The sequence below is a fragment of the Canis lupus genome, chromosome 33 (assembly GCF_048164855.1).
Source record: "Canis lupus baileyi chromosome 33, mCanLup2.hap1, whole genome shotgun sequence".
NCBI lineage: Eukaryota > Metazoa > Chordata > Mammalia > Carnivora > Canidae > Canis > Canis lupus.
In genome coordinates, this window is record NC_132870.1 from 2605333 (window position 1) to 2630745 (window position 25413).

At 38.3% G+C, this 25413-nt stretch overlaps 1 protein-coding gene across 1 annotated transcript in view; it reads left to right on the forward strand.

Moving 5' to 3' along the window:
- Positions 1 to 25413, forward strand: part of FRAS1 (Fraser extracellular matrix complex subunit 1) — a 435467-nt gene that overhangs the window by 4092 nt on the left and 405962 nt on the right. The window contains exon 2 of the mRNA XM_072810116.1: positions 2902 to 2933. Within this exon, the coding sequence (XP_072666217.1) occupies positions 2902 to 2933 (32 nt within the window). The remainder of the gene's footprint in view (positions 1 to 2901; positions 2934 to 25413) is intronic.

Below are 25413 nucleotides of genomic sequence, written 5' to 3' on the forward strand. Positions count from 1 at the left end.
GGAGTTGTGTGCCAAATCTTACAATAGTTCAAAAAACAGTTGGCCCATTTTCATTTTAATTGCTCTATTAATTGATCTGAATTTTGGTTTACAATAATCAGGATATGAGCTGTCCTGTCAGTTCAGAAAACAATTCTATTTTAACTATTCCATAGTGTACAAGCCATATGTTGAATTATAGCACAACCTAAAGCTTGAACATTTAAATGCTAACTTGTGGCTACTTGTTCCTAATGAGTCATATTTTTGTGATACCGTGCTCTCCAAATCTCTTCATATCTTATGACCATATAGACTGCTTTGTCTTTGAACTAATGGGTCTGATGTTTTGCAGCTCTTGGATTTAATTTCTCTTATTTACTCAGTTTACCAGGTATGGTACTATAGTGAATAGTTTCTGGATATGAGTACTATATTCCGTTTTGACTTGAGTCTCTAGCAGATGCTTGGCTTAACCAAGTGTGTATGTGGTGCCACATTCAATGCTGATTTATTTATGTTCTGGTGGGTTTATAACATCTATCTAACTTTCCAGAAATAGGCTTTGATGTGAGTAGTTGGATATTTCTTTCTTTTTTTAAAAGATTTTATTTATTCGTGAGATACAGAGAGAGAGAGAGAGAGAGAGAGAGAGGCAGAGACACAGGCAGAGGGAGAAGCGGGCTCCATGCAGGGAGTCTGACGTGGGACTTGATCCCGGGTCTCCAGGATCTGGCCCTGGGCTGAAGGTGGCACTAAACCGCTGAGCCACCTGGGCTGCCCAGTAGTTGGATATTTCTTAGGATACTTCATTCCTTTTGGATCTGGCTTTTGGGAGGCAATGCTATGTAGGAGGGCAGTAAAATAATTTGAAGATGGTCTTATTCTAAAGGTTAAATTTTGTTTATTCTAAAGTTTGAATTTTGCTAAATTGTACCTCGGTCATGATCTTTATGTTTATTTTGTAGAAATCAGAAGTAATGAAATAGGTCCATTTGAGTATTTTAGAAATTGAATTTTGTTGATATATATTTATTTGAGCTTTATATGATTATTTTATGTATGTACACATATATCCTATATGATTTTATATATGTATATATTTATATATATGCATACATATCTCTCTTATGACATACCATAGACTGAAATACTAAGTCTTTATTTCTTGAAGAGACATAAGTGAGTTAAGAAGAATTTTCTCCCTAGGTTTTATCTCAGGCTATTCTTGTCTAAATGTCAAGGGCACAAAAGTCATTCCAATAAATTTGGGCATAGAGATCTTTGATTCAGACCCCAAATGTAAATAGCCATCTCATCTCGGAAGATTGTTCATAATTCCATTTTTGGTGGATAAGGCAGACTGGCCCCTTCCTGAAATGTTAATATTTTTGAGACTTCACGAATGATCTGTTGAAGGCCAAGCACTATAGTAAAATGTGTCCTTCCCTCTTTGGACACCACGTGCAGCCTATTGTCAAGATGTGCTTCTGCCTTGGTGTGTGTATGCTATTCCAGTCTGTTTTGTAGGTTCGGTTTCTGAGAGAGTAGATGTTAGCACAGTACCCACATGTTTCTAGGTTAAAAAAAAATCTTTGTGCTGTTCAAAGATTGGTTGAGAATTAGAATTGCAATTTTACATTGTTTTCAAATATAACACTTGGAAAGATTTATTTTATGGTATGCTAGTTATTCAGAAAATATAGGTGTCCCATTCACATTTAACCTTCTTTTCCATTTTGAAGCAAATCATCTGTTGTTTTTTATTTGGTGCTTAATGAATGGAAAATATAAAGATGTATCAGTTCACAGCCAGCCCATTAGAAAGAAATATTGAGTGAAAAGAGGGTGAAAAGAGTATTGGAGTTCAAGAGCTCAGTAGACAAGTTCTTTTCAATAACTACAGTCAGGCAGCCCTGGTGGCCTAGCAGTCTAGCGCCGCCTTCAGCCTGGGGTGTGGTTCTGGAGACCCGGGATCGAGTCCCACGTCAGGCTCCTTACATGGAGCTTGCTTCTCCCTCTGCCTGTGTCTCTGCCTCTCTCTCTTTCTGTGTCTGTCATAAATAAATAAAAAAATCTTTAAAAAAATAATTCAAAAAATAACTACAGCCTGCACTGCTCTCTGTAAAATGTGATATTCCTAAAGAGGAACATACTGTGTGAAGTAGTTAATCACTCAGATACCTAAGTGGATGCCTACTACGTGAAGAGTTAGGGAAGCCAAAGAAGTAGAAGCAGCTCCTCTCCCAAGAGTTTGTATATACACTGTAGCAGGGTAGATGCAGCGGTTCTACAAGAACACAAGAATGAATTCACAAACAGATGATGCAGGCACTGAGTGCTATGAGGGCAAAGGGGAGACAGCATAATCCTGTGGGCTGGCAAACCTCATGAAGGAGATGGGATCAAATTTAAGGAACTTGAATAGACCCAGTGTGTCTCCTGCAGAAAACCAGAATGAGCGAAGGCATGGAGATACGGGAGTGTTACCACCAGCTCCTAGGTTGGCCTCTTGGGTTGGACTGGAGAATTTGTGTAGGCAAAGAGTGGCAGAGAAGCCTGGATAAATAAATTGGGATTCAATTAGGGAGGTGTTGCTGATTTATCATGTAGAAAAATACGCACTGTATACATAACATGCCATTATAAATACATTTATTTTAAAATTCATAAATTTAAATTTATTTATTTAAAACAGATAAGTTTTAATGATGCTTTCCCTCATGTGTATCCAAGAAGTGTTGTTGTGTTGTACAGGGTTATTTCCCTGGGGGCAGAATGCTCACACTTTTAAGATTTTGGAAAAAGCTCAATTTGCTTACTCTGATGCATGTAAATGGAGTTTTAGCCCAAGTCTGCTGGGGCAGTGACAGTCGGTCTCTCTTGCATTCCTTTTAATTCTTGTTTTGTTTTTCCCTACAGGTGCTTGTGTCTACCAGGGTTCCTTGTTGGCGGTAGGTCATTCTTCATCTATTTGGTTTATTTCTTTCAAATGTAAAATGCTTGATTGAGGTTGCAGAGTGAGTGAGTGACCCTATCGTTGTAAAATATGTTTATTTTTCCTTCACAGTTTGAGGATTATCCCTCGTCTTGGCACAATCATGTTCAATTACTTTATACCTTTTCCAGAGTGAATTAGTTCCATTCGAATACTTAGGTATTGGAAAAGAAGTTCAAACACCCAACACAATTTGCATTCCATGGTTTTCCTTTGTGTTCTTTCAATCAGAGAGAAAATTAGATCCCATTCTCTTGCCAGATATGAACTAGGGCACACTTTGTTCATTTTCTCATTGCATTTGCTTCTTCCTTTGAACCCCCTCTCCAAAAAGAGGTACACTTATTAAATTGAGTACAATGAGGAGGATTCCAAATAACAAGCAAATTAACTATCTCTGAACTTTTGCCTTGTAGGGTAGAATTGATTTTGAATTTAATGTCATGATGACTTGGGGAAAAAGCTGATGCCAGTCTTATGCATTTCTTTTCATTAATAATGTACTATGGTGCATAACAGTGTGTTAAAGCCTTATTGAAGACTGTCTACATTCCATCAACTCTAATAAATGGTGTGACAAGTCATTCTTCACCACTTTTTTATTTTGGTTTAATAAATGCTATATTAAAAACAGGACTGAAATGGTTGGAGAGGGTTTGCTCCTTTATATCACAACTTGCTATTGACATGTGCGATATTAATAAGTCATCTTGGATTGTCCTCGTGGTGTTGAAATAGATGAGGAATATCTGAAATATCCAACAGTCTGGATAATGGTAGATGTTCACAGTAATATTCTTGATTCTGAACTTTATGTAATATAGTTACTGCTCTGAAGATTTATGTTTTTTTCCCCTTCATGTTTTTCTATTAAAGAATCAGGAGAAAGCCAGTTCCTTTTTCTTTCTCATTCTGTGCCCTTCAGAGCCTGCTTTTCCTTGTGTTTCTTCTTTAATACATTTTCTGAATCATCTAAAAATTGAAGGGCTTTAAAATACATCACCGGTTTGGGGGAACAGTAGTAGATATTATAGACAAGTCAGCTATCCATGTTAATACAAAGAGAATTGCTTACTGTATACAGTGCTTCATAATTTAAAAATATTTTTTCATAGCTATTGATCTATTTGATACAATAGACTAGTGTAATGAGCAGATCAAGTATTATTTTATACTCTTCTTTCTCCCTCTCTTTAATGAAGAACCAAAGATGTGAGAGATTTTAAGAGATTTGCTAAAGGTAAATTGACCATTAAGAGATTGAACAGAATAAGCCTACCTGTCTTCCTTCCGTTGTTCCCCCTGGATCTGAAGGAAAGTGGCTAGCCTGTCTTCTATATTTGATGTTGCTCTGTGTTATTGTGCCTCCGAATATGAAAGCATCAATTACTTGGAGAGGGCAGTGCCATCAAGTTCAAGGAGAGACTGTCTTGTCAATTTGTACCTAACAGGTGATCGTGCTATCTTGGATTCCATGCTCTGGCTCCTTCCAGGACTATGGCTGCTAAGGTCTAGTAGGCTGTGCTGTGATGCACCAGCACACTCCTGTTTCCCACCATTTGGCTTCTTTGCTTACCAAGATTCAGTTCTGTGTGTTCTTAAACCTCCCCAAGCCTGATGTATTTATTATTGTAGGTATGTAATTCAGTTAGAAAGACAATACATCTATTACAATGATAAAGGTTCTTATTTAACAAATGTTTATGGAGTGGCAACTGTGGCCAAATGTGGAATTCTCCACGCCATGCATCAGTGAGCAAATACACAAAATCCTCGCTTTTGTGAAGCTTGAGTTCTAATGAGTAATATATATATATAGAAGTCAGATAGGTGCAACAGAGGAAAACAATAGGGGAGTAGGGAGATGGAAGATACTGAGTAGAAGATGAGGGTGGCTACGGCAAATAGGGTGATAGGGACGGCCTCCTTGAGAAAGGGACATTTGAGCAGCGACCTGCAGACAGCCATTATAAAGAGCTAGTCTCCCTGGATATCCAGGGAAATAGAATTCCAGAGAAGGGGAGAGCAGTGGTCAAGTCTGAAGCAGGCTTGCTTAGCCATTTGAAGAAGTGTGTGGTGGTCAGAGCGGCTGGAGTGCATGACCAGGGGCAGGATGAGGTCAGAGAGGTGGGCCAGAGCCTTGTATAGGCTTTAGCTTGTCCTCTCAGGAAGGTGGAGAGCCACTGGAGGAGCTGCAGCAGAGGAGTGACAAAATCTGACTTATAGTTTAATTAAACTGCTGGAATGTGAATGTGAAAAGAAATCATGTTCTTGTTTCTAAGGAAACTATGGCGAATACTTTAAAAAGACCCCGTAGAGGTGAGTCACTAAAAATTTGCTGTCAAATTAAGTATAGGAGAAACAACTATAAAAGATTGGGGAAAAACACAAAAATCCAGAGAGATTCTGCATTCAGATTTATTTGCAACCATTTTAAGTTTTTTTCCATTTTAAGGGACTTCAAACTGGAAATAGTAGATGATGCATTGTGGGCATAGTTAATTGTCTGCATAATTAATTACTGTTCTCTCTCCACCTGATCTGGTCTTGGAGAAAGGCATTGCCCCTACAGCAGTGAAATGGAATGAATGTGCATTTTTGTATTTTGAATGAAAATAAAGAGCTTATATACTGTTCTGGGTTTTTCTGATTAAAGAGCTCTTTAGGTGAGAGGGATTCTATGGTTAAGAGGTTTCACAGCTGGGAGCTGGCTCTGAGGATGGTGGCGTGATGTCCCTGTACGAAAAAAACCCTGTACTACTCGCACACATTTTAGAGCTAGGTGTGACTTCAGAGATCATGTAGTTCGAATTCTCCATATTATAGGTGAGAAAACTAGGGCAAGGGTTATGAAGTTCTTGAACTTAATCCATTTCTCAGGTGAGTAACCAGAAAAGGAGAGTGGGTCTGGATGAAAACAGCAAAGCAACAGCTTTACCCAGAAGAATTCCACAAAATGTATCTAGCAAATGAGATCACAGATCTCGGTACTGGTTGCAGATTGCTAACTCTCATCCTGCCTTGTGAGGATTTCTCCCACTGATACGTCTCCAGTCTTACCCCTTGTTGCCTGGGAAGCTGTCAGATAGAGTGGAGGATCCATGATGCTTGTCACTTGACAGACTTCGTTTTGATTCTTCCTCCTCCACTGCAACCCAGCTCTGTGACCTAGAGCAAGTTACATACATCTTCCTGAATCTCTATCCCTGCCTGTGTGGAAGGGGGATAAAAGCCTCTCCTGAGGGGTTTTCATACAGTAAAGCCGGTAACGTGGCGAGGACACTCCGGTGCAGTGCCTGGCATGTGCTTTTCTGCTACAACAAAATTTCTCTTTACCAACAAAGAAGGACAAGAGGAAGGGAACAGGTTACTAAGCACCTATGTATTTCATACTGTCAGCAATCCCAGGAAATAGGTGTTGTCTTTACAGATAAGGAAACTGAGGCTCAAGAAGTCGAAGTCACTTGTCCGGAAATTATATAGGTGGTCACTGCTAGAGCATTCAAACCTGGTTCTGACTCTAGAGCTGTTTCACTGAGCAGCTTGTTTCTCTCAGCCAAGCCAGTCCGCCTGTTGTCTCTGAACACAACTGGCTTAGTTCACCTTTAGTTCTATATGCCCATCCCCTCTCTGCTGCAGTTGTCTCTGCCAGTCTCCACCCTGACCGCCACAAAAGCCAGCTGTCCCTGGGTAACCCCTACCCATTTAACTGAATCTCTCCTGCAGTAGTGTGTACCAGATCCACCACATGACGCAAGAAATGTTTGGAGGGGGTCATTGCATCTTAAATAAACACACACACACATGCACACACAGGAAGGTCCTATACCTTGAGAAACACTATACTATTTTGGGGTGTGTTTCTTACCGCACAATACCCCTGGACCCACAGAACTTTCCCTAAAGTCAGCCCTTGTGAAAGAAAGAACATGACTACCGTGTTAAATCAGGAATCTATCAGGAGGAAGCCACCTGGTCTTATGTTTAACTGTGACAGGGGCATTGAGTGGGAGCAGAAAAATAAAATTTTTATTTCAATATTTTTACTTCTGTTCTTTTCCAGCTATATTGAGTGAAAAGAATTTAACTTTCTCTTGGCATCACCACAAGTAAACAATTCTGCTTTATCAGGTTTTCCCTAGGGGTGGAGAGTCGTACTCTTGACCTCAGTTTTTTGTTTGTTTGTTTTTTGACCTCAGTTTTTACATCTGTAAAATGGAGACTATTTACTTCACAGCCTTATTGCAAAAGTTAAAGGAGATCACCATGAAGCGCTTAGCTCTGTGCTTGTGTCTTCTAACACTCAGTGAAGGTTAGCTGCTGTATTTGTTGCCAAAAGCATTTGTGATTGGAAGAGTGGCACAAAGCTGTTCTTCTTCCCTTGATCAAAAGTGTTACGTGTTGACATTTTCCTGCTTGGAATACTTTTGCTCACAAATGCTTGACAAAGTAAATTATGTGACACTAAATTTGGACACATTCGAAAGAAAAAAATTCAGGGATAGTTAAAAATGTGGAGTGTTTACTTCACAACTATTTAGTATGACACAATAGAAAGATCTAGGCTTCGGAGTTTGAAACCTACTACTGCCACATACCTGCTGTGTGGCCCCAAGTATGATATTTTATACAGCCGAGACTCAGTTTCATCGTCTACATAATGAGGATTGTAGTCCTCCCAGGGTTGATGTGAGGATTAACCGAACGCATGCTTGTGAAAGAACCCAGAACTGTGGTTGGTAAGAAGCTGGTGCATACGTTATCTCGGTGGCAAAAAGTGTCGGAGTGGAAGTGACTCAGTGATAGAGGCCAGGGTGTCTTGTTTTGGGTCCTGGCTCTGTAATTACTAGCTATGCAGCATTGAGGGAGTCACTTGAATGAAATGAGCTCTGTTTCTAAATTTATAAAATGAGAACGTTTGATCCTCCCCAAGATTCCTTAGCTCAGTGCTACTCAATACGAGTTTCCTTGTGGATGGCTGTGTTCCATGGATACACTGTCCAGCATGGCAGCCGTGAACCACGTGTGGTTATGGAGTGCTTGAAATGTGGCTGGTGACCCCAGGGGGTAAGTTCTAAATTTTTCTTAAGGTAAATTAATTAAAAAAATATAGATCGCCTCATACAGCTTGTGGCTACTGTACTCTACCATGCAGCTTTAGAGCTTTACGGTTCTTAACATCTGTAGCACTTAAGCTTGAATTATAGTCTCACGTGTGGTTCTCACCCCAGGTGGAGCCTCCCTATAGTGTTGTTAGTTGTGGAGAGGGTCACAAGAAATTTGTTACCATATCTGAGGTTGTTCTTTGTTTATGTAATTTGAGCAGTTTTAAGTCATCTTATTGAGATCACTACTCTCCCCATTTTGCTTGATATGCTTTCTGGAATGAAAGGAGCAGAGATACAGCTGAGCCCTTGCCTGCAATCTGTCTTACATATTCCATTAAAAATCTGTTTTCAGCTTTGTTGAGGTATAATTGGCCCATGAAAATTGTATGTGTTTTAGATGTACTACTTAATGATATAGATCGATCGATCGATAGATAGATACAGACATATATATATTGTGAAAAAATCACCACAATCACATTAATTAACTTATCTGTCACCTCACTTAGTTACCATTTTTTTACTTTCTTGGTGGTGGTGAGAACACTTATTATCTACCTCCTGGCATGAGCACTGGGTGTTATATACAAGTGATCAATCACTAAATTCTACACCTGAAACCAGTACTACACAATATGTTAAGTAATTGGAATTTAAATAAAAACTTGAAACTGATATATATATCTCCATCCTCCTAGCAAATTTCAAGTATATCATACAGTATTACTCACTATTGTCACATTGTTGTGCATTAGATCTGCAGAATTTGTTAATCTTGCTTACCTTGCTAATTGCCCCAGCCCCTGGGCACCACCATTTTCCCCTCCACTCTGTGGGTATGACTATTTTAGATTCCTCATATAAGGGAGATTGTGCAATATTTGTCTTTCTGCATCTGACTTACTTCACTTAGCATAACGTTCTCCAGGTCCACCCATGGCGTTGCAAATGGCAGGATTTCCTACTAATTCAAAGCTAAACAATATTTTACTGGATACATACACCACCTTTTCTTTACCCATTTACCAGTTGATGGATATTTAGGTTGTTTCTATATGTTGGCCGTTATGAATAATGCTGAAATGAACATAGAGGTGAAGATATCTCTTCAAGATCCTGATTTCATTTCCTTGGCTATATATCCAGAAGTAGCATTGCTGGACCATCTGGTAGCTCTATTTTAAAATGTTCTCAGGAAGCTCCATAGTGTTTTCTGTGATGGTTGTACCAATTTGTATTCTCACCAACGGTGTACAAGGATTCCCTTTTTCTTTTTTTTTTAACATTTTATTTATTTATTTATTTATTTATTTATTTATTTATTTATTTATTTATTTATATTTATTTATTTATGAAAGACAGAGAGAGAGAGAGAGAGACAGAGACACAGGCAGAGGGAGAAGCAGGCTCCATTGCAGGAAGCCCGATGTGGGACTCGATCCTGGGACCGGGGGATCAGGACCTGAGTCAAAGGCAATCACTCAACCGCTGAGCCACCCAGGCACCCTAAGGATTCCCTTTTTCCCACATACTTGTCGACACATATAATCTTTTGTCTTTTTGATAATAACTATCTTAACAGATATGAGATAATAGGATAATATCTCATTGAGGTCTTTAATTTGTATCCAGTAAAATTTTTACAAAATATTTTTGGTGTTTTGTCAAAGTCTGATCTGCTTGGAGTGTTATCCACTGTTTATACAATGGCAGAGAAACATTGAGAACTTCGGGTCTAATATGTAGGCCTTGTTTATTAAGGCTAAGAAGTAAGAAAGATAAAGGAAGACAATTCGAGCTCTTTAGTTCTAGTCACCCGTTTAAAAGATGAGTGTGCTATATAGCATTACTTTCTTTTATTTGAAACTATAACATGAGAGATGGTCCCATAGAAACGAAAATGTCTCAGACTTGCATTTGTGCTGGTTATTTATCAACATGCTTAAGAGATTTTATGGTGAAGAAAAATGAAAATTTGGAAGCTTACCCTATTGAGTGGTCAGAGTCCCCCTAAACTTTTAGTGAATCTCAGCCAGTGGCTACTATTAGACACTCTGAACTTTGTAGCAGTCAGGGGGAATACTTGGCATCCTGTGGATATACTCAGAGGGGAAGCAATAAAAGCAGCCATTCCTTAATTTCCCTTAAGAGTACTACTGGGTATTGTAGGATATTGTTGTTTTTTGTTATAGCTTAACAAGAATTCAGCATTTTTAAGTGCCTCTGGTCCATCTTCATTTATTATTATTTTTTAAAAAGAGATATATATATATAAAAGATATATATATATAAAAGATATATATATATAAAAGATATATATATAAAAGATATATATATATAAAAGATATATATATATATATAGAGAGAGAGAGAGAGAGAGGGAGAGAGAGAAAGGCAGAGACACAGGAGGAGGGAGAAGCAGGCTCCATGCTGGGAGCCTGATGCGGAACTCGATCCTGGGACTCTAGGATCGTGCCCTGGGCCAAAGGCAGGCGTCAAACCACTGAGCCACCCAGGGATCCCCATCTTCATTTATTTTTAAATACTGAGCAAAAAAAAAAAAAAATACTGAGCAATATGTTTTTTTCATAATAAATTTATTTTTTATTGGTGTTCAATTTACCAACATACAGAATAACACCCAGTGCTCATCCCGTCAAGTGCTCCCCTCAGTGCCCGTCACCCATTCACCCCCACCCCCTGCCCTCCTCCCCTTCCACTACCCCTAGTTCATTTCCCAGAGTTAGGAGTCTTCATGTTCTGTCTCCCTTTCTGATATTTCCCACACATTTCTTCTCCCTTCCCTTATATTCCCTTTCACTATTATTTATATTCCCCAGATGAATGAGACCGTATAATGTTTGTCCTTCTCCGATTGACTTACTTCACTCAGCATAATACCCTCCAGTTCCATCCACGTTGAAGCAAATGGTGGGTATTTGTCGTTTCTAATGGCTGAGGAATATTCCATTGTATACATAGACCACATCTTCTTTATCCATTCATCTTTCGATGGACACCGAGGCTCCTTCCACAGTTTGGCTATTGTGGCCATTGCTGCTAGAAACATTGGGGGGCAGGTGTCTCGGCGTTTCATTGCATCTGAATCTTTGGGGTGAGCAATATGTTTTTAAGTGGGAAAGCTACTCTTGTTAAAATGTACTTATTCTGGGATAAAAGCTTAATTTTTTTTTTTTTTTTTTTTTTTTTTTTTTTTGCAGTAAACCAGTAGCACATCATCACTGTGCTGGGCGCTGCGATAAATTTCCTTTAACTGAAGGTATTCAAGACCAGACAGTCAGCATCAGAAATGAGAGTGTTGGCTAGGTCTAGATGACTGCCAATTTGGGGTCTTGCTTAGATGGATTGAAGGTGAGAGTTATGCATTTCTGCCTAAAGAAGTTCTTAGGGTGAGGAAACCTGACTCCAGTGTCCAGTGAAGGCTTTCTTACTGTGCATCTCTTTAGGATAGGGAGGGATTGTGTACCTTTGGGTCCCAGGTGGTGAGCATTGGGCTCTAGGTGCTTCAGATGATTCTTTTGCCTTGCTGGGTTTTTATAAAGTGTCCCTTGTAATCAGATGTGCTAGTTTCCTATTCGGAAATTGATTTCTTCTTAAAATATTGTGTGAGAGGAATAATATGAGAGGCTTTGTACTTTTATTGATGAATAATCCATATGCATTTTCAGCCTTATTCATATTCTTGTGGTAGGAACAGATGTTTTAAATTAACCAACACATTTCCTATGCTTTGTTTTGAATTTAGAAGACACAGCTGAATTTAGCAGCCATATTAATTTGTTCAAACTATGCTATATGTGATTATATATCTCAATTTTCTGGTTGGATCATACACTCACCCTACCTTTTATTTTTTAACTTTTTACCATTTCTGTTCTAAATTTTTTATTTAAAGATTTTATTTATTTATTCATGAGAGACACAGAGAGAAAGAGGCAGAGACACAGGCAGAGGGAGGAGCAGGCTCCACGGAGGGAGCCTGACGTGGGACTTGATCCCGGGTCTCTAGGATCACACCCTGGGCTGAAGGCGGCACTAAGCTGCTGGGCCACTGGGGCTGCCCATTTCTGTTCTAAATTGCCTGATGACCTAATACCTCATTTTGTTTTTTTTTCTCCATTTGTCTTTTTATACATACAAAATATATACATATACATGTTTATTTTATACACAGTACATTTATGTATGCATATATACATATCCTCTAGGAAAGAACTATCACTCATGATACCTTATGGTATTATCTTGTCATAATTTGCTTACTTTTTAACGCCCTCTGCTTACTAAGGGAAAAGAATGTATATAAATATCAAATGACAATTGTGAGTTAAGCCAGCTTATGTTTTTTGGTATTTGAATGGCAAATGTCTAAAGAAAAATTGGCTTTAAAAATTTTGTATGGTATCCCCGGATAACTTAGCGGTTTAGCCCTTGTCTTTGGCCCAGGGCGTGATCCTGGGGTCCTGGGATCGAGTTCCACATTGGTCTCCCTGCATTGGAGCCTGCTTCTTCCTCTGCCTGTGTCTCTGCCTCTCTCTGTGTCTCTCATGAATAAATAAAATCTTAAAAAAAAATTTTTTTTCGTATAAAAAATAAAAATAAAAATTTTGTATGGATGGCATTTTGCTTCTGTGAGAGGAAAGGACACTTAGATATAAAAATGGTGCAAGATAATTTTGTTAAAAATTATGTAAAATAAGTGCACTGCCTCTGGTATGCCAGCTAAATTCTTTTTTTAGCAATGATTTCTTAGGCTCCCAGAGTTTATAAACTAAATGAAAGGAAGGAGGAAAGGGAAAAGCTTTCACAGTAAGAATGTTTATTGTTATACCCAGGAGACCCTTGAGTTTGGGCCATGACCTGTGAGTTCTTTCCTGACAGCTCCCAAGATTGGTTATTTATTAAATTTATGTCATTCCTTTCTTCCAAAGGGAAATTGAATGGTGGGGGAGCGGTTAGGGGAAAAAGTTGTCTGCATTGGAGAGCAGATTTTGTAGTTCTTTATACCTCACATTCCTGAAATGGTTTTGTAATAGTGAACAAGAGAGAATTATTAATAGAAATAGATAGTTGTTCTTTGGTGATCTTACTATGCCGAGTTTCCCTGTAATCCAGAGGGAACTTGGTCTAAGAGATGAAAGAACAGAAATAGAAGGAACCCTAACCTGCAATTAAGGGAGAGAAGAAATTTCTTTCTCTCATATTTGCCATCAGTATATATAATAGGAGTGATCCAACTGGATTCCAGATATTGATCAACTTCCATGTGTACAAGACCTGAGTCATGTCCCTAGGGCCTGTAGTAGCAGACTCTAGGTTGCCTGCTCACTAGCTCCTTTTCTCCTCTTCTCTATTGGCAATCCTTTTTTTCCCCCCAGTCCCCACCCCTTCCCCACAAGACTTGTGTAAATCCTTACAACTGTAAGCAACTTAGGAAGTATATATCCCCCTGCCAACATTGGTTTAGGAGTGAGTTTATGGCCTAATTGTGGCCAATATGCATGGAAGTCTGCTAAGTTTTTGGTGCTTGAAAGAACCTCATAGGTAGCACTTCTCTCCTCCCCAGTTCTGAACTAGTTGAGAAATAAAGAATAAATTTAGACCTGAAAACATCACCTTTTTATTTTTTAATCAATGAAGCTAAGGTGGCAGATATATCTTTGATTTTTTTCTTAAATGGACTCACTGATTCTGAACCCCCAGATTCCAGTAGACTTATGCATTCAGAACTTTACTGAAGCAGTTTTCCCATATAGAAAGGCTGCTCAGGTAAGAATTCCTGTTGGGAGAAGCAGAGGAAAACTTAAGTTTTTGGATGAAAGTTTTGCTCTCTAGAAGAGGAAGAGAGACAAAACTGAGTTAAGCCTGTACTCTTTTAAATTTACCAGTTAGATAAATCATACCACCTTCCCAAGCATAAGAAAGCACTAGAGTTGTATGTTGATACCCCTACACAGGAAGGAACCCTCAGGAGAAAGACTTCTCCATTAATGGGAGACTTTAAAACTTAGTCTTTGAACATTGGCAGGTGAGTATGCAGTCTCTGGAGCCACTGCAGCTATTAGGCTGCTCAGCCAACATGCGCAGGTTGATGGCAGAGAAAGGCGGAAAGAGTTTGGTTTCTTTCCTTTTTTTTTTTAAGATTTTACTTATTTATTCATGAGAGAGAGAGGCAGAGGCTCAGGCAGAGGGAGGCAGAAGCTCAGGCAGAGAGAGAGAGAGGCAGAAGCTCAGGCAGAGGGAGAAGCTCCCATGCAGAGAACCCGACGCGGGACTCGATCCCAGGTCTCCAGGATCACGCCCTGGGCTGAAGGCGGCGCTAAACCGCTGAGCCACCCGGTCTGCCCAGAGTTTGGTTTCTTGAGGAGTTGGGTTGTGGATCTGCCAATGTAACCAGCACAGGAACGGACTTTCCTGGGGGATTGTTATATGAGTCTAGAAATTCTCTAATTGTTTAAACCAGAATAAATAGGATTTTCATTACCGTAGCCCAAATCATTCTTTCCCACACCCTGCCATCAAATAGTGAACTCAGGTCATAGCACTTTGGGTTAAGTAGTCAGTAAAGGGGCACCCCACATGGTAAGGGGATGGGTTCTAGATTCAGAGTTCGGAGTTTCACTCTGAGCTCTTCACTGCTGTTTGACCCTGGACGAGCTACTCACCCCATCAGTAAAATGGGGGTAATAGTTTTGTGTATGTAAATAGAGCTGCTGCAAAGTTAAATGGGATAATATGTGAAAGTCCCTGGGACATAGTAAGTAATAAGTATGTGTTAGCTGTTGAGAGAATATTGTTATTCCTGGTGTAAACCACTTTTGATCTGGGCCTTAAAATGTGGGTCAGTTTAGAACAGGAAGACATGAGGGAAAAGCTCTTAAGATAGAGGATCAGTATGAGGAAAAACATGAGTGGCAAAGGTAGTCCGTTTGACTGACATGTGAGAAGTGATGGGATGAAAAAGAGAAAATAGTTTTATTTTTTAGAGATTTTATTTATTTACTCATGAGAGACACAGAGAGAGGCAGACACACTGGCAAAGGGAGAAGGAGGCTCTCTGTGGGGAGCCAGATGCAGGACTCGATCCCAGGACCCAGAGATCAAGTCCTGAGCTGAAGGCAGATGCTCAACCACTGAGCCACCCAGGTGTCCCCAGAGGAAGGCCTTTTCAACTCCAGATCAAGTAGGGCCCTGGAATAAGGCATTTGGATTACATTCTGTAGGCAGTTGGGGACGCTTTGAAATGGAAATCATTTGCCCTTAGATTCTAACTCTTACTACAATCTGATCAGTGTGTTGTTGGAAGTGCTTTCCTCTCCTGTGTTCCTCCCTCTTCTCATTTTCACCAGGGTCCTCATATTGCTGCTGTAGAGCTTTGGAGAGGGCTTGAGGGGTTCCATGGAACTGATCATCATTGCCGAAAAGGAAAGATCAGTCTGCAGACATATTCGAACAGTGAGTCAGTACTGTTAGGTTCATCATTAGTTCAGCAGAAATGGCTTCATCTGGCATATGTCAAGTGGAACTCCCTATTAATAGGCATTGATCCACTCCTTTAGTATCGGTGTTCATAATGATGCCCCCTGAGGTGGTGGTATAATTGTTTCCCTTCCCCTTTAACCTAATTGGCATTTCTCATTTCTTCTTCATAATTTGTAAAGATTATGTTCTGGATAGTATTAGGATAAAGTATTTTATTGGATTAAATTTTTTTTTCAAATGGAAACCTGGTTATTTGATATATCCTACCCCAGATTTTGAAGAGTATAGTTTTTCTCTCATGCTGGACAACAGAAGCTTATTATCTTTTTTGTTTGCTTTTAGAATCTTTTCAGATTTATCAATTTTTACATTTAAAATGTGTTTTTAAATATGACATTGTATATCAACTATACTTGAATAATAAAAATAAAAAGATTTTTTAAAAAAATGTGTTTTTTAGAAGAAAGATCAAGTATGGGAAGATACTTTAAGGAATAGAAGGACCTCTTGAAAAACATGAACTGCCAGAAAAGATTCTTAATAGTTTGAGGATTTAGGAGGAGAAGAGAGGAAGATTTTATGGGAATAAGATAATTCAAGCGCATATAAAAGGAGACAAACTCATGTTAATGGTTGCTTTGGTTACCACTTTAGTAGAATGGATGAAGGTGTTGAGGAAAAAAAGTCTTTTTATATTTCTTACTCTGTTTCACTGATGACTTGGAGGAAAAACCTCAGTAATAACAGGAGATAAATATATAGCATAATAAAAGAAATACTGTGAGCATCAAGGCATGTGTATTCCTGTGATATGGTTTTATACAAACTTATTAAGGTTAAGGATACTTACTCAGCAAGGGAGATAGTATCTTTAAAACTAAGAATTCCATTTTTGGGGGGGAGGTTCTAGAAATAAATTATTGAGTTAGGAAGAAAACCATTAAAAAAAAAAACCCATCAATAGTTTTTTTTTTTGAAGTGTTTTTTGAAAACCAAAGTACATACCCCAGAATATCATTCCAACTTTTGAGAGTGATAGCTTTCTTTTTTGATCTTTCTAAGGGAAAAATGGCCATAACACCATTATATTAATATGATTAATTATATTGAAAGTATTATTATATTAAAAGTATTATAAATTTGTTCTAAAATAAAAGAAACCATACAAACATAAAATATCAAAGGAAAGGAGAAGCCACGGACAATATCCTGTGAGAGGCTTTCCAGTTACATTCCCACTGCACCTGATATTTGTACCTCCACCGCCTTATGTCAGTGGACTGTACTTTATTATTTGCACATCTGCTCCCACTAAGGACATAGATTGTAGTGTACTCATTTTTATATCTGTGTAGAGGACATTGTCAGGTATTCAATGAATGAATGAGTGAATGAACAAATACATAAATAATTATCCTTAGTTATAGTTCTGCCCTGTGGAAGTTTCTTTACAGAATCATACAAATGTTTTACCCAAAAGAAGGGTAAATTGGTTCCCCTTGTGCATGTAGTTCCTTTAAAGTTAATGAAAGACACTCGTACTTTAGCATTACAGAGGAGAAAATAATTGCACTCATGATCTGTTAAAATAAACAGATGTAAAGAGATATTTTGATGCTTTCTACTTTGTGCTAAAGTGTCCAGAAATAATTTTAACAGGTATATCTTAAAAAACATTTCAGATCACAAAGGCCAAGAAATATATTTTTTAAAGATTTATTTATTTGAGAAAGAGAGAGAAAGCATGCACTCATGCGGGGGTGGGGCAAAGGGAGAGGGAGAGAATTTTTTTTTTTCTAAAGATTTTATTTATTTGTTCATGAGAGACACAGCAAGAGAGAGGCAGAGACACAGGCAGAGAGAGAAGCAGGCTCCATGCAGGGAGCCTGACGTGGGACTCGATCCTGGGACTCCAGGATCACGCTCTGGGCTGAAGGCAGGTGCTCAACTGCTGAGCCATCCAGGCATCCCAAGAGAGAGAATCTTAAGCAGACTCTCCACTGAGTCATCAAGGGGCTTGATCTCAGGACTCAGATCATGACCTGAGCCAAAACCAAGAGTCAGATGCTTAACTCACTGAGCCAGCCAGGCTCCCCTGGCCAAGGAAATATTTTATAGTAATATTAGATTTACTTTTATAGGATTTAAGGTTAACGAGCTCATAACTATCATTAAAAAAATCCCAAACTTTCAGTGCCTTCTATTAACCTATTATATGCAAAGCATGTGGGAAAGAGCTGTTGCAATGTTAGAAACTTTTTAAAAAATGTTTTTATTTTTCTGACAGAGAGAGAGAGAGAGAACAAGCAGGGAGGGCAGCAAGCAGAGGGAGAGGAAGAAGCAGACCCCCCCACTGAGCGGGGAGCCCAATGTGAGGCTCTATCCCAGAACCCTGAGATCACGAACCGAGCCGAAGTCAGATGCTTAACTGACTGAGCCACCCAGGCACCTCTTTAAAGCCTTTAAAACAAACAAACAAACAAACAAACAAACAAAATGATGAAACATTAAAAAAAGGGAAAGTCTCTATTAATCCAAATAATTCCACAAACAAGGATAACTACTAGTAAATATTAGATGAACTTATTACAGAACTTCTATTAAGTATGTGTATGATCAACAAAAACAGGCATCACGATATGCATGTTGTTTGGTCATTGTTTTCTTAGTATAATATTATATAGTGAATGCTTTTTTATCTCAGTACATAATTGATCTACATGATAAATCCATTGTGGATAAACTAAGTTATTTTGGTGATCCCTATTGATTGGAATTCATAGTCCAGTGTTTTGGTATTGTAAGCAATATTATGATGACCATTCCAGCACATTTTTCAATTATTTCCTGAGGATAAATTATTTCCTCAGGGTAAATTTCAATTATTTTCTGAGGTGAATTTCTTAGAAATACAATTATTGAGCCACACGAATACACATCTTTAAAAAACATATTTGTGTACACACTTAATGTACATTACCAAAATTGCCCTTTGGGGAAGTCTTACCAATTTCCATCCTATTAGCTGGTATTAGTAGGGAATTCTGATGTAAGATTAAAACTAATTTGATTTTTGAATTACTGATTTTTAAAAGGTGATGACATAGAAGGCAGTATTGACAAATTTTAATAAAATTTTAAAAATATCTAACAACATAAAACTAAAAACAAAGCCCAATAGAATACAGATTTTCAAAGAATTAGTGTTATAAAGAATTATTTAGTACTTATAAAGCATTCATACAAATATTTAATAATACTACCAACTCCAGGAATTAAGAATAGAGAGTTCACGTAAGAGAAAATACAAGTAGCAAATATATTAAGAAGAATCATTGTTAAGAGCAAGGTGAAAACTAAACCAATAATGAGATATCACCTTATGCCTATTAGAAAAAAAAATTGATTAAATCTAGTTTTGATGAAGCTTCTGGGAATTTGCCCTAAGGAATTAATTTAGAAGAAAGATAAATTATACATAAAAAAGTGACCTTTCCAGGATTATTTGTACTATAAATTAAGAAGTTACCTAATGTCTATAGTAGAGGAGTGGTTGAGTAAATCAGTATAGATGGAGTTGACATGAAACATTCTATAGCTATTAAGATAATAGATGTGAAGAACATTTAGTCATGTAGACTCATTTATGAGGTAATGTTAAGTGAAAGGCAGAGTGTTCAAACCTTGTGATTAAAACTCTCTTTTAAAACAAACCTTTCTGTTAATAGAGTCTAATAAGTGGGAGAAACCCATTTTATACCAAAAGGCAGGAGAAAACTTGTTATGGATATGGAACCAAAGGAGAGAGTGGATAGAAGTTAGGAGAACGAAGGGACAGTGGACGCAGAAAATCAAGAAGGGACAAGATGACTGGAGTGGGATCAAACCTTAATTGGCAAGGACAACATAGACAAGGATCTTCTTCAAAGATAGAAGAAAAGCAGGAGAAGGTGTATGAAAATCACATTATTTAGGACTCTTACTGTGAGCAATGGGAACTCAGCTCAAATTAGCATAAGCAAAGCTTATAATTTATTGCTCCCTTGACCTGGAAGTCCAAGGGTTTAGCTTCTGATGCAGCTGCATCCATGTGATCATATGACATTTCTCTTGGCTGTGCATTCCTCTGGGTTGGCAGCATTCTCAGGCAGCCTCTTTGTGGTGGCAACATTGGTTTACACAGTTCAAATAGTTTGTATTCACAGGGAGCCCCTTTTCTGGGGATAAGTTTCTAGTCAAAGTTCTTGGGAAAATTCCGGTTGATCTGGCTTGCATCAAGGATCTTACCCCCAGTTGTAATCATATCCTCATGGGGAGAGACAAACCTTATGATTTACCGTACTACCAAGGAGAGAGGCCATTTCCAACAGTGAAAGTATGCTGGCCAAAGAGATGGGAGCAGATGTTCTCTAAGGATAAGTAGACATTTGGAGACAGTGTGGCTCATTTACTAAGCCTTAAGTGAGAGCTACCATCTGCTTTGGTTGGCCTAATCAACTAGGCTGGAGAATGCGTCATTGGAACCAGGTCTCCTATCTCTTGACTACCCACATTGTGGCAACCCTAAACTAACATCCATCTTTACTTGCTTCTATCTGAAGCCTCAACTTCAGAAAGTTAGTTGGATCCATTTCACTCTATAATAAACCTTTACTTGTTTGAAAATAATACTCAGCAAAAGCATGGACATATTTGATGAATTGGGGCTGCGTTGATGTCCTTTTTGGTAATTTGGGTGTGGGCAGTGAAGTAAATGGGTGATAGGTTAGATGTTAAAGCATTTCAAAGTGGGATGTTTTATTGTTTTCTTGAAATGCTTGTTTGGAACATTTCTTGGTACTTAGTTCTTTCATTTATTTTCCTTTGATAAATGACTAGTGGAAGGAGAAAACCGTTTGTAATGGAGACTGAAAATTTATTGACTAGAAAGATGGGACTCCGATTGTATGGGGCCAAACATTTCTCCAGTCCTCTGAAATGAGTCAGTGATTTGGTGTATAGTGTCCATTCCAAAATCATTGTCCTACCATGAGGAATGAGAGCAGAGTAAGTTAAATTGTAGCACGCTCAGGTGTTTGGGAGCTTTAGACTATTATCTGAAAGAGTTATAATTTCTAGCCTTTTTGGAGTTATAAATGTCTCCTCCCCACCTCCCCACCCCTCTGCCCCTTGACTTCTAAAAATGTAGAAAAATAGGAGTTTTGGAATACTGGAAGTAAGGTAAGAAGTTTGATCATTTTCCTATCCTTAATTTAATGCCCTATAGAGGTTGTAAATTAAGCTTTCCTTTCCCAGTGTAAGGAAGCGTTCTCTTACTTGCTTCTATTCATTGAGACCCTCAAAGACTGTTTTCAAGGACAGGAAATCAATCCTCAACCTCTTTGTCTTTAATCAAAGATAAAAGGTTAGCAGCTCAGTGTTTAGATGCACAATAAATTGCATTTCATGCTGGTGCTGATATTTCTAAAGGTGGATTGAAGAGAGTCCTTTATGACTCAAGGATTGTAAATGCCACTGATTCAAAGCAAAGAGTTTGGATGAGTTTTGGTAGTTTATGCAAAGGAGCAGAGCTGAGGAGTGGGCAGGAAAGAACAGGGTCTTGAGAATGTCTTGGGTGGAAGGACTCATGTAATTTTTTGTCAGTGTGAGTCTGAGATATTTGAGTATTTATGTAAGAGAATTGTATGGAAACTCTGGAGCTGTGTAAGAGAGAATACGAAGAAACATAAATGTAGGTTAAAAAAGATCTTTTTGAGAAAACTTTGTGGCCAGGCCATAGCCTGACTTTTAATAGCTACAACTGTTTTTAGAAAACAGGTTAATTTTTTTTTCTTTTTTCTTTGTACTGTTGTGATTGTTTTATCTCATTGTAAGGATTTTGTACCTTGAGTGTTAGTGTAGCGGTTGTTCTCAATCTCTGCTTTTTGATTCATTCTCCAAATTCTATATTTCTTTGTTTGTTTGCTTTTTGTTTATGCCCCTGTCTTTCTCCTCTGCATCCCTTTGTACTAACATCTCAATTTTTACCCCAAGCTGATGGTGTAACAAAACATGGAAGTAAATTAGGAGCTAGAACTAAGAGCTTTCATTTTCAGTCTTTACAATCATCTTATTGTGTTTGATGATTTATTTTTTTGTGTGTGTGTAGAACTGTCAAAACTACTCTACCGTTGGTTCTATTTTGAAAACTGCCATCTTCTGGATCCCTGAGTGAGCCTAAGCATTAATAAATGTGATACTCTATATAATCTATACCACACAAATAGAATGACATCTCACCGTTGGTAACCCAGCTAGCTCTTTGGCAAACTTGTCTGTTTGGAACACAGCTAAGAAAGAGGAACTAACGACAAAGGTCTGTGAAGAGCCAAAATAGATACCACACTGTATATGCCTGATTGATTTATCTCCCTGGGGCAAGAGAAAGCCATCCTGTTGGTATTACCACCGTGGGAGGTGTAATTGGAGTGTTCAGCAGTGTTGCTTAGAGAAGAAGATGACACGCTCAGGCATTTAGGAGAAAGAGTAGATTTTTAGTAAAGATTTGAGTCTTGTTTCCTTTTAATTACATATATTTAAAATAATTTTTTTCTGTCAAGGGAGGATGTCAATAAAAATCAAATCTTTTCTAAGTGGAATAGTTTTTATCTTAATGAAATACATTCTATTGTCCCGAGTTTGTACCAGTGAATAGCTAGTGATGTATCCGCTTTGAGAAACACTGTGTGAAATATTTTCTATGCTCAGTTCTGCTTTTGCCATGAACACGTGGTTTAAACTGCATAAATCTGTTGTGCAAACAGATATGTAAGCATTCCATGAGCTGCATATTGGGATGCATTCATTTTGAGCCCACAAACACTTTACCACCTCAAATTCTTTTATAGTTATGGAATATTTATTTTCAGTTCACTTCTAATCTTCCATTTGTGTGGCAAGGCAATGCTTTTGTTTTCCTTTTAAATGGTTACATTACCTTGTAAATCTGTCCTAGGATGTCTTGCCAGGATATGCAGGCAGATGGAGTTGGGATTAGCTTCCCTAAAATTTGTCTTCCTTCCCTCTGCTGGAAAAACAAAACCTCCCTAACTGACACTGCAAGCTTGGTATATTAAGTTGGTGTTTAGCTACATTCTCTGATTTAAATGAGTCCTGGATACCTATGGGAAAGAGCTTTGACCCTGATAACAATTGGAATTCAGACATCCGATGTCATGTCTTAAGGACTATGGAGAATGGGATGGGATGGGACTACAGGTTCAAAAGGCTAGGCTGAAAAAAAAAAAAAAAAAAAAAGCTAGGCTGTAAAGAGAGACAGGAGGGTTCCTTAGAGGAGTATCTCCACAAATGAGGACAGTGTTTGGCAAGGTGAAATCCTCTAACAGAACTCTTGGAACAATGAAAATATTCTGTAATTGTGCTGGTAGCTACTTCCCACCAAAGTTAAACATGAATACTTGAAATGTGGCTAGTGGTGGAAGAAGAAATGGATTATAAATTCTATTTATTTTTAATTCGATTTAAATAGCGTATGTGACTGGTAGCTTCGTATTGGACAGCACTGGTGTAGACTTTATAGCAAAATTAATGGCCAAAGAAGGCAGTGATTGAACATATAGCTTGGGGCAACACATAAACTTACCCCATCCAGCCTGTTAGAGCAGTTTTGAACCTTGAAAGGAGATGGCTGAGGGGTGAAACTGGAAGAACCATATTACTTGGAATTCAGACCCTCTCAGAAACCTGGGAGATACATTGGCAAGAAGCTTAGCATTAGCTCTCCTAGCTCTCCTGTGGCAGGATCCCTCACTCACTGATCTTGTCAGTGAGAGATAGTTGGGTGTCCCAGAGTTAGGAGGTAAGCAGCAAAGAACTCCAGGCCTTGTCAGCTGCCTCTGGACATTGCAGGTAGGTGGAGCTGGGATAAGTGGACAGAAAGAAACTCTAGCTACCTATAGAGGCTTCATTTCCCATTCCCCTTCTCTTCTTTTTCAAAGAATCCTTTTTTCAGGCATTTTCCTTTCTTTTGATCACATCCTTTAGAAGAGCTGGGCCCCTTCCTCAGACCAGTGATGAATTTTCTTTGGCCTGAGTCAGTGCTCTTTTACTTCTAATTTTTCCTCATATTCCCCCACTAGTTTTTTTTTTTTTTTAATTTTTATTTATTTATGATAGCCACAGAGAGAGAGAGAGAGAGGAGGCAGAGACACAGGCAGAGGGAGAAGCAGGCTCCATGCACCGGGAGCCCGATGTGGGACTTGATCCCAGGTCTCCAGGATCGCGCCCTGGGCCAAAGGCAGGCGCCAAACCGCTGCGCCACCCAGGGATCCCCCCCCTACTAGTTTTGAAAACCATGTATCTCCTTACACATTTACAATTTATATCTAAAGCTTTTTTTTTTTAAATCATAGATGTGTGAATTGTAATGTATGCGTTTTTTGCATGTGGAAAACTGGCATTCTAAGGAAAGTTATTATAGCTCTATTCTAAAATGTCAGTATATCCAACAGAATCTGATTATTGTAGCAATTTGATTCCCACTACCATCCTCCATAAAATATACACAAAGTCTTCCTTTATGGGAAATGTACATTGTTTCTTTTTCTTTTTAAACTTTCGTTTCTGATCCAATTTTCCCACAGAATTTATCCTCGTGTAAATTATTTTTATGCTTCAAAGTCTTTTATTGATCACCCTATTATATACTTCTGTGTGACAAAATATGTATATAAATTTAAATTTAAAATATTTGTAATGTTTCCCATGAACATAAGGCTCTTAAGTGTTAAGTAATTTCTTTTGGATTAAGTTATCACAGTTGAACAAAACAACATAAACACATTACAGATTTTGATGAATATTTGTTAAACGTTAGAAAGTACAGTTTCATTGGAAATGCATCTCTTAATGAGATGGATGGGGCTTTTTTCCCCTTCAGTTTGTTCATGTAGGATGCATATTATTTATTGCTTGATGAGAAACAGTTCAATATCAATTCTATTCCTGTTTTCACTTGTCTAGATTTAAACTCTGTGAAATCTTGTTAACATAAGTATCTCGGTAAGGAAAGAATTTGTTATAGTCTCTTTGAACTTCTTCTTAGTTAAAGGCCACAATCAGTTATGATCTATCATTAAAAATTATTTTTAATGATAAGCTGACAATTTGATTGGTCCCTCTTCGGTTTTGCTAAAAGCAAAGGATTAGTAACTGCCTGATTTGCAGAAGGATTCGTGTGAGTTATTAGAGTACTTTGTTTCCTCAACTCTAACATTGATATTTCAAAATGCCCCTGTGTTTGATGATCCCAAGATTTTAACATACTGGAGCATTACACTCTATAAAAATTCAGAGTGAGAGGTATGTCTTTCTTTTATATAGTGTGAGAAGGAAAATAGTGAAAGGCTTATTAGCCTATTCTGAGGAAAGGAAACATGGATATGGGGATCTGGAAATTACCTTAAATTATCTATTCTCACTGTACTCTTGAGGAGACTTCATTTGGCCCCAGGGGTCAAATGCACTCAGTTTGAAAGCCCATGATCTAGGCATTTCTGTGATTCCCTTTTGCTGGCCTGGCCCATGTTTGGTAGAGAATACGATTCTGGGACAGTGACAGGCAGGGGGAAATCTGTTTCAAGATTCTGGGAAATGTTTCCTGCAACTTAGAACCATCTGAGCCTAAAGCTGTGCTTCCTTGCTATTCAAGGAATTGTGAGTGTGCATAGATAGGCTGGGTAGAATTAATGTTGTAAAAGAACAACATAATACTGTAGCCAAAACATAGTTCATTCATGACCCTGGAAAAGGCATAAGCCTTAAATT